The sequence below is a fragment of the Castor canadensis genome, chromosome 14, assembly GCF_047511655.1.
Source record: "Castor canadensis chromosome 14, mCasCan1.hap1v2, whole genome shotgun sequence".
NCBI classification, from domain to species: Eukaryota; Metazoa; Chordata; class Mammalia; order Rodentia; family Castoridae; genus Castor; species Castor canadensis.
This window is the reverse complement of record NC_133399.1, coordinates 40474865-40487540: the sequence shown is the minus strand read 5'-3', so window position 1 is coordinate 40487540 and position 12676 is coordinate 40474865. Positions and strand designations below refer to the sequence as shown.

At 53.0% G+C, this 12676-nt stretch overlaps 1 protein-coding gene across 3 annotated transcripts in view; it reads right to left on the bottom strand.

Annotated features, from left to right (window-relative positions):
• The window catches only part of Uhrf1 (ubiquitin like with PHD and ring finger domains 1), a 29534-nt gene that overhangs the window by 15635 nt on the left and 1223 nt on the right, over nt 1-12676 (bottom strand). For all 3 annotated transcript variants that reach the window (XM_074054385.1, XM_074054383.1, XM_074054384.1), the window contains exons 2-4: nt 12298-12460; nt 1615-1875; nt 705-865 (exon numbers count right to left, since the gene is read on the bottom strand). In XM_074054385.1, the coding sequence (XP_073910486.1) occupies nt 705-865; nt 1615-1875; nt 12298-12450 (575 nt within the window). In that variant the 5' untranslated portion in view covers nt 12451-12460. The remainder of the gene's footprint in view (nt 1-704; nt 866-1614; nt 1876-12297; nt 12461-12676) is intronic.

Sequence of the window (12676 nt, the reverse complement as noted above, 5' to 3'; positions counted from 1 at the left end):
TGTTTCACAGCACTAAAGCGAGCATGAGCCCCTCCTCCTGGGCAGGAGGACCCTGCCAGGGACCAGATGAAGGCCCTGTGCCCTTAGAAGAGGAGGTCTGTGTTGCAGGCAAGATGGGTTTGCTGCCTGGGTGCCATCTCTGCATTCGTGTGCTAAGGCTGGAATGTTCCCGACTGAGAGAGGGCATTCAGGGAAGAGCTGAGGTTAAGAGTCAGGAGAACGGTGAACTTATAAAAGGAAGACCATTGTCCCGTGAGCACTCAAAAGGGCCCCTGTCATAATCACCCGCTGGACACCTTGCCCTTGGACAAGTCCTCAAGCCTGGAACCCAGGTGTGTGATTGAAGGCACCTGGCCCAATGCGATCTTGTCATGGTAACCTGTACCATCTCCATGCCCACACAGGACCTGGGCCACAGGAAGCACTCAGAACAGCTGCGCGATGACCAGAGCTTTGCCATCCGAGGGATGGTACCAGCCTCCCACATAAGATAGCTCCACCCCGTAACTGAGCAGGCAAAGTCCTCCCAGAGACCTGAAGAGGGGACGGCCCTGCTTTGTGTCCACTCCCTAGCAGTGTCGCTTAGACATGAGGTGGGGATTCCATGACACCGACTGTCATCACCCAGACGTACCAAAGCTAGCCTAAGCAAGTGTTCTGTGGAGCCTGGTGCCCCAGGCCAGCCACAGGGCCAGGACACTCACTCGTCGTATTTCACGCGGTAAATGATTCCTTCCTCCGGTGTCGAGCTGGCCGTGGAGCTGCAGGGCTCGTCCGGAGAGGGAGTCTTTCTCAGCACCCTCACGACCTGCGCCTCAAACCATGCGCCCATGCTGGTGTCACGGGCGTCCACATACTCATTCACCTGCAAGAACGGGGGCCTGTCAATCCAGTGGCCCCGGCGGCGGGCGGGACACACGGGAGCATACCTAGGTGCCGAGCGCAGACAGTGCAAACTCAAAGGCCTCCAGGCAGATTTCTAAACCTCGGCAACACGGATGCAGAGCCAAATCATTCTGAGTGTCCTGAGCCCTGCAGGTGCCAGCAGTGCCCCAGCCTCCATCCACTCCGTGCCATGAGCTCCCCAGTAGAGACAGCCACAAATGTCCCCAGACACGGTCCAGGGGTCCCCAGGAGTAGGACCCCCTAAGAGCCAGCAGGCCCACCAAAAGCAGTGGGCACAAAGGCACAGGCTTATCTTCACAGGACCCACAGCTCAGCCCCAGCCATGGCTGCCAGGCGGCCAAATGAGCCCAGAACTTCTGGCTTGTCAAGAGATGCTGCAAAGCCAGAAGATCCTTCTGTGAAACTTCGGGACCTTGGAGGGGGACAATGAGTCCAGAAAGTTCCAGCCACTGTGCAGGTCCCAGAGACACACACGAGGCCCCATGCTGACCTCGGCCTCGCAGGTCCACCCAGGGATCCCTGAAGCCCCTATGTGCTGGTCAGGATAGTGAAGAACCAGCTGTAGACCATGTCAGGCTGAGGTGCCCAGTGGGGACAGAGAAGGGCCTGTGAGGGGCACACAGGGCAGGTGATGATGCAGGGCTCAGGGGCTCCCCTGGAAAACAGGCTATTGTGACACTGCGCGCGAGCAGCCTCGGGGAGCCTCACCTTGTATAGCCCCAGGTCAGTCTCATCCCACGCGTCCTTGTCATCCAGGCCAGCCTTGTCATCAGGGTCGGCAGCTGCTTCACCGTGCGTGGAAGACTTGTCTGACTCACTCTGGCCCAGGCAGCAGCCCGAGTCAGTGTCAGAGAGCTCTGAGTCCCTCTCCTTGGCGCTGGGCGGCAGCACCAGGCTCTGCCGCACCAGCAGCTGAATCGTGTCGTTCAGGCGCACGTCGTAGTCGAAGAGCGTGTGGCCATCCTCCATCTGCAGAGACAGAAGCTGTTTGTTACCAATCAAGGTGACATCCCACCAGGTGCCATGGCTCACAGCTGTAATCCTAGCTACTTGGGAGAGTGAGGTCAGGAGGATGGCAGTTTGAGGCCAGCCCAGGAAAGTAGTTCGTGAAAGCCCACCTCCAAAATAACCAGAGCAAAATGGACTGGAAAAGTGGTAAGCGCATGCTTTGGAAGAGCAAAGCCCTGAGTTCAAACCCCAGTCCCAGCAACAACAACAACAAAAAAAACAGTGACATTCCAAGGAAACATCAGGCACTGATGACAATGGCCATCATGACTAGCGGTCTTGGACAACCACAAAGCCAGCTTCCTAAGTTTCTTGCCTATTCCCCTAGTTCACGTTACTACCCTCCCACCAGGTAGCTGAGTTTGTGCGCCACCCCTCTCTAGTCCCCACTGCCATCTCTGCCACACCAGGTAGCCCCAGGGCCCTGCCATCCAAGCTGCTGCAGCCTCAAATGTGCCAGCACCCAGTAAGTCCCCTCCCACTTGCACCCCAAAGGCTCTGCTCCCAAGGGCCGTCATTTCCTGTGGTCGTGCTCTGGAGTGTGGGGTCCCTGGCCAGGAACACTCCCAGTCTGATCACCACAAAGGTCCCCAGACATGGGGGGTGGGGCAGCATCACTAAAGCTCGGAGCCAGGATGCTAAGGAGAGGGAAGGGGAGTGAGAGGTCAACAAAAGGTCAGGTAACCCTGCTTTCTGGATTTTCCCTGGGAGTTCAAAGGCTGGGCTGCTATTACTATGCACCTGGAGTCAGAGTGGGGGCTGAGTCCCAGAGTCCAGGTCCTTCCCTACTGGGGACTTTTACACTTTGTTCACAACAAACCCAAGAGCCTGGTGTGTGGGCACTGTGTCAGGGTCCTCACCTCATCTCTTGCTGCAGGCCTCCGGGGCAGCTCTGAGGCAGCTTACAACCCCAATGCACATGCCACCCAGTTCATCCAGCACACAGGAGAGCCTCCCAGGGGGTCAGCGCCCCAGCCCTCCAACCCAAGAGCAGCTTCGACTCAGACACAGGTGCCATGGATGGAAAGAAGGGCCCAGTCAAAACACGCGTGCGGTGCGCACCACAGTATCATCCCCAGGAGGGAGGGGCCAATCTACCAACAGATGGAGGACCCACAGCGTGCTCCATCCCCACACTGGAGCAGCAAGCAGCCATGAACACAACATGGCTCTGACCCATGCCAGTGCTCAGGGAGAGAAGCACACACAAAAGGTCTTGCAGTGCAACTCCACTGATAGGAAACATCCAGAACAGGAGAATCCACAGACAGGAAGTGGACTCATGGGGCCTGAGGTGGAGAAGTGGGAAGTAAGGGGAACCACGGAAGGGTGCAGGGTTTCCTTTAGAGATGGAGATGTTCTGAGAATGACTGTGGCAATGGTTTTGCACCTCTGCAACCGCACTTCAGACTGTCCACTCCCGCCCTTTCAATAGGTGGCCAGTATGTACATGAGCCACGGACCAGTAAAGCTGGGCAGGAAGTGTGGCTCAAGTGGTAGAGCACCTGCCTTCCATGCAGGAAACCCTGAATTCAAACACCAGTCACACCAAAAAATTTAAAAAACAAAAGAAAAGAAAAAAGACCAAGAAAGCAGTCATTTTAAAAAGAGAGGAAGTTAGTGTGGCAGTCCATTCCTATAATCCCAGCTACTTACTCAGGCAGGGTCAGGAAGACAGTGCTTGGGGAAGGCGGAGGGGACAGTTATGTGGGAGATGAAGGTGGGAGGACCTTGGTCTACAGCCCAGGCAAAAATGCAAGAGCCTCCCTGAAACCATATAAAGCTTTAAGAAGGGCTGGGGGTATGGAGTGAGGTCCTCAATTCAACCCCCCAAACACTGCTAGAAAAATTTATACATCAAAAAAAAAAATGGAAACCAGGTGCTTGCCTGTGATCCCATCACTCAGGAAGCTGAGGCAGAAGGATTGCAAGTTTCACACCAGCCTGGGCTACAAAGCAGCTGGCAGGAATGGAGTTCACCCTGTAAGACTCAACTGCACCACACAGAGGAAAAGCAGCATGGCGGGGACTGAGGACTGGAGACTGACTTGAGGGCCCGACACTGCTGTGACACTGTCCTGGCAGATGCAAACCCACAGGACCTTCCGCACCAGAGGGGCTACTGTTCTCAGGGGAGGAGTTAGGGGAGACATGTCGTGGTCACGGTGTGGCTGCGTGCAGTAAGCTCTGTACCTGTTTTGCTCTATGCTGTGCTCTAAGACTTTATTGACCACTTGTGGAAACGGGGAGAGGCCATTGACCATCACAGGAAAGCCAGCAGGTGGGACGCCCAGGGCGCATAGCAGACAATCACATCCCATGTCAGGCTTGTGACCCCCTCAGCACTGGGGACACCTGGTCACGTCATTTCTATGTGTGTCCTGGGCCCTGCAGTGTCCCTGGCCTCCACACATTCCACAAAAGGAGCTCCCCATTGGTGACAGTCACACATGTCCCCAGACATGGCCAGGGGGCCCTGGGAAGCAAATTCGCCCCATAAGAATCACTGAGCAGACCAGCTGCCAGTGTCCAAGGGATGTGTACATGCTGGTCACGGAATAGCCTCTAGAGCATGATCCACCAAAACTGTCAATATGACCTTCCCCTGGGCAGCGGGGAAGGACAGACCAAGGTGGCACCTGCACCTGCAGACAGCTAAACACAGCAAGGCAGGAGCTCCCCGGTGACAGCGAGTTCTCACCCCACCGTACAGAGGAAGGTGGGGCACACCTAAGGCAGGACTTGCTGGAGGCCCGGATGAGAACAGAACCATGTGCCAAACCAGCCATGCGACCAGACAGCAGGAGTGAGCAGGACAAAGCCAGGAGCCAGATGGTCACCTCCCTGCATTGGAGAGGAGGGACACCAGGGTGGCAGATAGCTATAGGTGAATCCAATCAGAAGTGGTAGCTATGTGGACAGAGGCTAAGCCACGGCTCAGAGCAGCCAGGCACAATCCTGACCCTGGCTGTGGCCAGGCGCCATAGGTAGGGGAGCCAGTCCTGCACCAGGCCCCAACCTGCCCCCTGGCCTACCATGCACTGCTGGGACACATTCCTATGGCCAGCAGCCGGAGCAGGCCACTCTCGGCTGGGACCATGGCTCTGCATATGCAGAAAGGGGCAGCAGACAGCAGCCTCCGGCTTGCTAAGTGACAGCACCTGAATGTGTCTGGACACAAAGGTACAGAAGGTCACAAATAGGGCAGGGCAGGGACGGGGATGTGACTTAGGCCAGGGTGGCCCCGAGAGCCATTCCTACTCCAGGACTTTAGTAATTCACAAGCTGGTTGGGCAGCTTTCTGCTTCTGCTTCTGGAACTTTCCAGAAGAACCCCACAAGGGGCAGGTAGAATCTTGCACAAGCAGTTGCCAGGGCCAGGCATTTGTCTGAGGCCCCTCCCCCATCCCTCCCACGGAGAAGCTACAAGGAAGCCTCTAGACCTCCGGAGCAAGAGGCCAGGCACTGGTCACCTCCCGGGGCCAGGTTTCAACCATGGGTAACAGAACACTGGAAGTCCAGGTTTGTTACCAAGAGCCTAAAATTCCAACAGGCGGTCAATGACATCAATAAAAGCAACAGAAAACCAGTCACACCTCTTGTTACAGTTTCTGTCATTAAAAATTAAGCCCAGGGCTGGGATGCAGCTCTGTGGTAGAGCACTTGCCCAGCACTCATGAGGCCCTGGGTTCATCCCTAGCACCGCAAAATAAATAGAACAAGAGAGAGAGAAAGTCATTGAAACACGCCTGGTATGTGTCAGTGTTCCACAGCAAGTGTTCTTGTGGCCTAAGAAGATTCTAAGTTCTGTTAATGGCTTCCATCCATGTCACCAGAGTAAGCTTGTTGTCCACACCTTCCGTGTCCTTACCAATCCCTCTTTCTCTCTCTTGCTCTATGACCCACCGGGGGGAAATGCACTAAAATTCCTACAGTTTAAAGAAAACTCAAGCTGGGCCTGGTAGTACATGCCTATAATCCCAGCACTGGAGAGATGGAGGCAGCAGGAGCACAAGTTCCAGGCCAGCACGGGCTACAAAGAGAGACCCTGTCTCAATCAAAACAAAACAAAAAGATATCACCCTTGCCTTCACTTAAGTTCTACCGCCGTGGCTAGAGCAAGAAATTTAACATGAAGCCAGCCTAGTACAAGTGTCCCCCAGCCACAAGAATGAGTTCCAAAACCCCAGACCATACCTGAAACCTCAACCATCACCCCACCCTCTACAGACCAGAGTGTCTTTTCCTGTACACACTCTGAGAAAGCTTAGTGCATAAGTTAGGCACAATAAGAGATTCAAAATAATAAGAAGAAGCAGGAAAATTCAGACTGGGGAATGGCCCATTGGTGAGTGCTTGTCCAGTGTGTGAGGTCCTGGGTTCATCCCCAGCACCAAAAAAAAAAAATATTACAATAAATGGGAAGTTATGTGAGTGCACCATTTCTTTCTGGAATTGTCCATGAAATGTTCAGATCACAGTTGACACAGGAGAAGGACACAAAGAGGGGACCACGGGTCCATCTTACAGCCCTGGTGAGAGAATTCGATTCTGAAAGTTGAAACACATCTGCCCAACTCTGTTGCTCTCCAAGGAACTCAAATCAAAGTTAGGGCATGCCGGTATGCAAGATGTGTGCAAAGCTTAAGACAGCACTTAGGTGCACACCTAGGTTCAAATGCCTCTGGATGGAGCCAGCCATTGCTGGGGACACTGGAGACCCTGATGGTGGGACGACATTCACTCCTCGTTTGTTGGATATTGGGACACTACCGTGCGCCTGCGTACAGCTAAATGTGTCACTTAACTATGGGTCACGTTCTGAGAACTGCATAGTTGGGCAATTTCCTCATTGGCAAAGAGTGAATGCAAGTAAACCAAGACAGCTCCAACCTCACTCAGTTGGATCACTGTCACGCGGCCTACTGCTATCAAATCATTACATGGTGACTGGCTGTCCACAGATGATTGACAGCAAAGTATGGCAGGCCTTTGGGAATGTTAGATTGTCACCATAAAGAAATGATCACTGTTGGGAGGACTGCAGTTCCAGGCCAGCTGAGGCAGTTTGCGAGATCCCCATCTCAACCAATAAAAGCTGGACACAGTGGCACATCTGTCATCCCAACTACACAGGAACTGTAACTAGGAGGATCGTGCTCCAGGCTGGCCTGGGAGTAAAAGGGAGGCCTTACTTGAAAAATAACTGAAGCAAAAAGGGCTGGTGAAGTGCCGAAAGTGGCAGCGTGCCTGCCTAGCCAGCATAAGGTCCTGAGTTCAAACTCCGGTACAGCCAAAAAAAAAAAATGGTCACTGAGCCAGATACGCTCACCCTAATTTAAACATTACACGATGTACACAGGTACCAAAATATCACATCACACCCCATAAATAGGGACACTTTTTAAAAATTCATAATAAGTAAAAGAACAAAAGTAATACATAGGCTCACCATGCCTTGTTTCTGCCTACTTCTGCCTGTCTGTTTTATTTTCCAGGGACCCAGATGCCACCCATAGGCACCGAGGTTAGGAAATAACGCCAAAAGTGGCCACCTGTAGATGACTTATAGACTGTGACTGGAAGAAGCTGGGGTGGGGAACGGGAAGAGATGGGATCATATGGGGGCTCCAGGAGGCCTTTAAGGGCTGAACCAGAAGTGGGAAATGCTGGCCCACACTGTCCCGCCTCACCCTGGTCAGGAGCTCCAGGCCCACAGCAACCAAGGTGCAGCAGACAGACAGCCAGTCAGCCACTGGACAGGAGATGGGAGAGAAGAAGCTTCTGAGGCAGGACCCAGCAGAGCACCTGGGACAGGTGCCCAGCACGCGTCAGGGGCGGGCACACCTCGGACAGAGAGGAGGGATGGCAGGCTACAGGGGTGAAGACATACATGTCCTAGACCAGCACTGGGACCCATGGGGTTAAAATGCTTGGCCAATGTCCCGGTGACAAGCTCATGAAGGCGCAGGTTTCTGCAGAGGCTGCGTGACAAGGGATGGCACTGCCATGCTGGCACTTGAAAAACATGCATGCCCACTTTCAACCTTTCTCACCTGCCCATTCGTACTCTGCCAACAACAGATAGCACTCCCATCAACAGAAGCTCTGGGGGTCCTTGATCATTGAAGGTGTAGAGAGTCCTGAGACCCATTTGAGAGGCTGCCCTCAAGAAACTCTTCCGACACACTGAGCTTAGGGGTCCTGTTCTAGCACATTCCACAGCCTGCTGTTCCTACAAGGCCTGAGTACACCAACCAGAAGCTGGACAGAAGCCAGCTCCACAGTTCTGTCCTGCACCTGGGATTATAAAGCTTTCTTTTTTACTTTTTGAGACAAGATTTCACTATGTCATCCAGATTGGTCTTGAACTCCTAGGCTCAAGCAATCCTCCCACCTGAGTCTCCCAGGCCCACTCTTCCATGCCAGGGTAAAAACAAAGCCTTATTGGCACGGCCACTGCCATTTGGTTATGGATCATCTACGATGACTTCTGCGCCACAGTGGCAAAGACAAACAGTGTCAGCAGAGACTGGTCCACCTGAAGAAGTCTGCTGAGCCTGAGCATGGTGTCCTCCAAGAGGCTGGGCACTCTCCAGCAACACAGGCCCCAATGGGGGTTACAGGGGCAGGGATTCTTCCCATAGACCCTCAGGACAAGCCTCTGGTCTCTGGGAGATGGCTCTCAGATCTGCCACCTGACTTTACCCTCAAGAGAAAAATGGGACCAGCCCAGCTAGTGAGGCACCCTGACAAGTGACCCATGCCAGGCCATTCCATTTTTTGTTTGTTTGTGGTACTGGGTTTAAACTCAGGGCCTTTACCTTGAGCCACTCCACCAACCCTCTTTTGTGAAGAGATAGAGTCTCGGGAACTATTTGCCCAGGCTGGCTTTGAACTGAAATCTTCCTGATCTCTGCCTCCTGAGTAGCTAAGATCACAGGCATGAGCCACCAGCATGAGGGAGGCCTTTCCATTTTGATGGACCTATTAGACTGATCTGAACACCGCCTTTGAGGCAGGGCTGGCCGAGATAGCTCTTTTCCTACTAAATTAGCAGTTTTTGACTGGGGCGATTCTATCCCCACAGGACTGTGGGCCGTGTCTGGGTGAGGGGGGCGTGTGTAGCTGTCATGACTGGGTACTCCTGACATGGAATGGGTGGAAGCTAGGGACGCTGCTCAGCGCCCAGCACAGAAAATGACCCCAATACCCAATTACCACAGCGTGAGATGTTAGTGTCCACAGCGAGAGGGGCGACCCTGCACTAGCTGGTTTATGGCACCTTTGTGCTGAGCCGGGGTTGGGGCTGAGCCCTTCACGTTCATTACCTCATCACCAGTGCTCACTGGCTGCCACATGGCCCATCTGCAGTCAGCCATGTTTGCATAATAGAGACACAGAAGCTGAAAAATCACTGCCCAAAGACTCAGGGACTCCAGAAAATTCCTTGTCACAGCATCACAGAACACTGAATCTGAGACCATAAACTGCCACTAATAACTGCTGTTATTTTTATGGGCAGCTTTAAAACAAACAAAAAGGCTGCCAGATGCCTGGCCTGTGCCTAAGCTCCATCTCTCCCAAGTCCTTCTGTTCTGCAGTCAGCTCCTGCATTTCCACCAGTCAAGCAACTTCACCACTGCCCTATTCAGTAGAAAGGAGATCACCTCGCCACCCTCAAACAGGCCTGTTGGCCCTGTCCTGCTTTAGTTTCAATCCACCCCATTGCAGACTTCAGGCTAATTTCTTTAAAAAAAGAAAAGGGCCATGAACACTCCAGAACCTTCTAGAACAGCCTACTGGCACCCCAGCAAGTCAGGCTGCTTTTTCGTACTATCAGCAAACTTCATGCTACTGTGTGCCTGTCCCCACCCTCTTGTCACCACCAAGCACCTCCCTGTGGCCTGCAGCTTCCCAGTGGCGACCTAGGGAAATTGCATCACTGCTGAGGCCTGGCGTCCCTACCCGGAAACCGGAAGGGACCACACTTTCCCTTGCAAGCCCTGGGGGCAGGAGGCAGCTGCAATGCTGCATAATACTATAGGACCTTTGCCAAACTATAAAAGCTGTGCTCTGGGATGAAACCCAGTGTTGACCTCAGTCTTGGAAACCAAGGTTCCAGGTTTGAATCCAGATGAGGCCAGGCTTCCTTCTGCCCAGCATCCTGGGATTAAAGGTATGAGTGATGGCTGTAAGTAAGAAACCCAAGTGCTCCTCATCACATCTGTGTGATGGACCAAATAATACATTAAGAGTGAAGGGAGGAGCCAGGAGCCAGTGGCCCTCGATAATTCTAGCTACTTGGGAGGCTGAGATGGGGAGGATAGTGGTTCAAGGCCAGCCTAGGCAAACAGTTCATGAGACCCCCATCTCCAAAATAATCAGAGCAAAATGGACTGTAGGTGTGGCTCAAATGGTAGAGCGCCTGCTTTGCATTTGCAAACCCCAGTCCCACCAAAAAGAAAAAAAGAATGGAGGGAGGGGCAGGGGGGCCGTGACTCAAGTGGTAGAGCACCAGCCTAGCAAGTGTGAGGCCCCAATTTCAAACCCCAGTACTGCCAAAAAAGAAAAAAGAATGAAGGGAGACAGGGTTTGGGAGAGGTGAGGTAGATGTTTGTCTAAAGTCTTCGGGTTGATCTGTTTAACATGTATATAACTTCACTCTATACATTTACCTAAGACAAAAGTCAGTGATGACAGGGTCCGGTATTGAGCGATGAGCACGCTGGAGCATTTAGAGGTGACGGGGACAAGTGTCTGTAATGTACTCTGAAATGCATCCAGAAAGACAGATGGTGGCCAAACAGGGAAGGACAGAGCACTATGTGATAAGCCACATCTCAAGAAAGGTCAAGGGTAAACTCTCTGTGACAGGAACATTTGTATATTTGTTCAACTTCACTTCAGGGTTTTTTTTTTTGGCAGTACTAGGGTTTGAACTCAGTGCCTCACGCTTGTTCACTGCAGGTTTGAGATATAGAAACTAAAGTGCAGGTGCAGTGCCTGGCACAGAGGAGGCACCAGTAACATGCATCCTTGAACTTGACAGTTCCACCAGCCACGAACCTGGCAGGTAACTGCAGCTTAAAGTAACTGAAAGATAGTGTGCTGAACAGTCACCCTAAGTAGTAAATCAAAATCCATCTGTATGCCACAAAAAACAGCCATTGTAAGTGGAGGAGGAGGGAGGGAGCCTGCCACAGACCTCCACACTTCGAGGGTCATACTTGCCCAGCTGGCACACGGCTGCTCACCAAGTTCTCAGGGCCTGTTGCTTTTCCAGCTCAGGCAGGGAGGGTTAAGTGGGATTCCTGCAACAGTCAAGTCATCAGTCTCTTAGGGGAAGGGAAGGAAGCTAACGAAAGTCTCCCAGGGCGCCTCAGGCCCAAGAAATTAATCATTGTAGCACATTTGGAGTCAGCATGCAGGATCCTCCCAGCCCTGGACGCCTGGCCAAGTGCACAGTGTCTGTTTTCTGACCTAGACACCAGGTGGCAGCAGTGCCCAGTTCAACAATAAAGTCGGGCACAAGCAGCTGGGATGGCGCTGGCGACTTTTCATCCAGTTAGGGGGCTGTTTGCCTTGCTGCTAACAGTCCACCGAGCTCCAGGCCGGCCCTAGTACACAGGACCCATATATCCATACCATGTCATCCTACCTGGGAACCCCACTCCCAGGATGTCCCTCTGTCCCCCAAAGACACCAACCAAAGGAGAAAGCCCCAGGTGCCAATAATAAAGCAACCCAAACATGAGCAGCTGTTCCTCAAAGATGGCCATTTTAAACGCTACAGGGGCTGGGGCGCAAGAGAGCGCAAGGATGAAACAAGGGGGACCTTGTGGAGGTCCCCTGCCCCCTTTCCGGCAGCACACCACCTGGGGACTTTGAATATGCTCACCCAAATTTCTAAAGGACACGATCTGCAGGGTCTGATCTTAATAGGAGCAGGCTGTGGGCTCACAGAGTATGTTTTAAAGGAAAAAACCTGCTCCCTGCGCCCTAATTGTGTGATCCTAGGCCGTTTTTTGGGAAATTCCTCAGCCCTCTTTGTCGGCCAACTTCAACTTCTTTCTCTAGAAATTACTGAGAGGGGAGCTTTAAAAAAAAAATAAATAAATCCATACATGACTTTACAAGGACAGACACTGCAGATTGCTGGCAGCTGCCTGCCTGGTGTGTCAATGTGTGAGTGTGGCCTTTGCTCCTCCCTCTCCTAGGCATTTGAGGTTTCTGTAAGACTTCTCCTTCCGGGAGACATGAAGCGGACCGGACGAAGGGGGGGTAAGAGTATGTGCTGATGGCTGCCGAGGCGGGGTGCCTGGACCAGGCAAGAACAAAGGTGGAAGACAGGCGCAGGCGGGCAGCCTGACCATGGGCTTACCTGTTTACCCCTGTAAAAGAGCCTCTGCAGACCGGGCTCCACGTGAAACAGCTCTTGAATCTTCCGCCTCAGCTCTTCCACTTTGGTCAGCCTGGACAGTGAGTCGATGGTGTGAGTTTCCTTACCATCCATGGTGCGCACCTGGACCCACATGGTGTCGGTGCTGGAGGGGGTCGGGGGAGAAGAAAGAGCAGGACCCCAGGTCAATGCAGCCAGCCATAACCAAGCCATGCAGGAATCGTGGTTGCTATTGTCCAGCCAGTGGACACTAGGAAGCTACCAGATCGCCCTCCCAGCCTCCTGGTCCCCATATCCAGCCAGACCTAGCACAGGGCCAGGTAGATCAAATTAGGGATTTAATGCCTTACTGACTACCAAG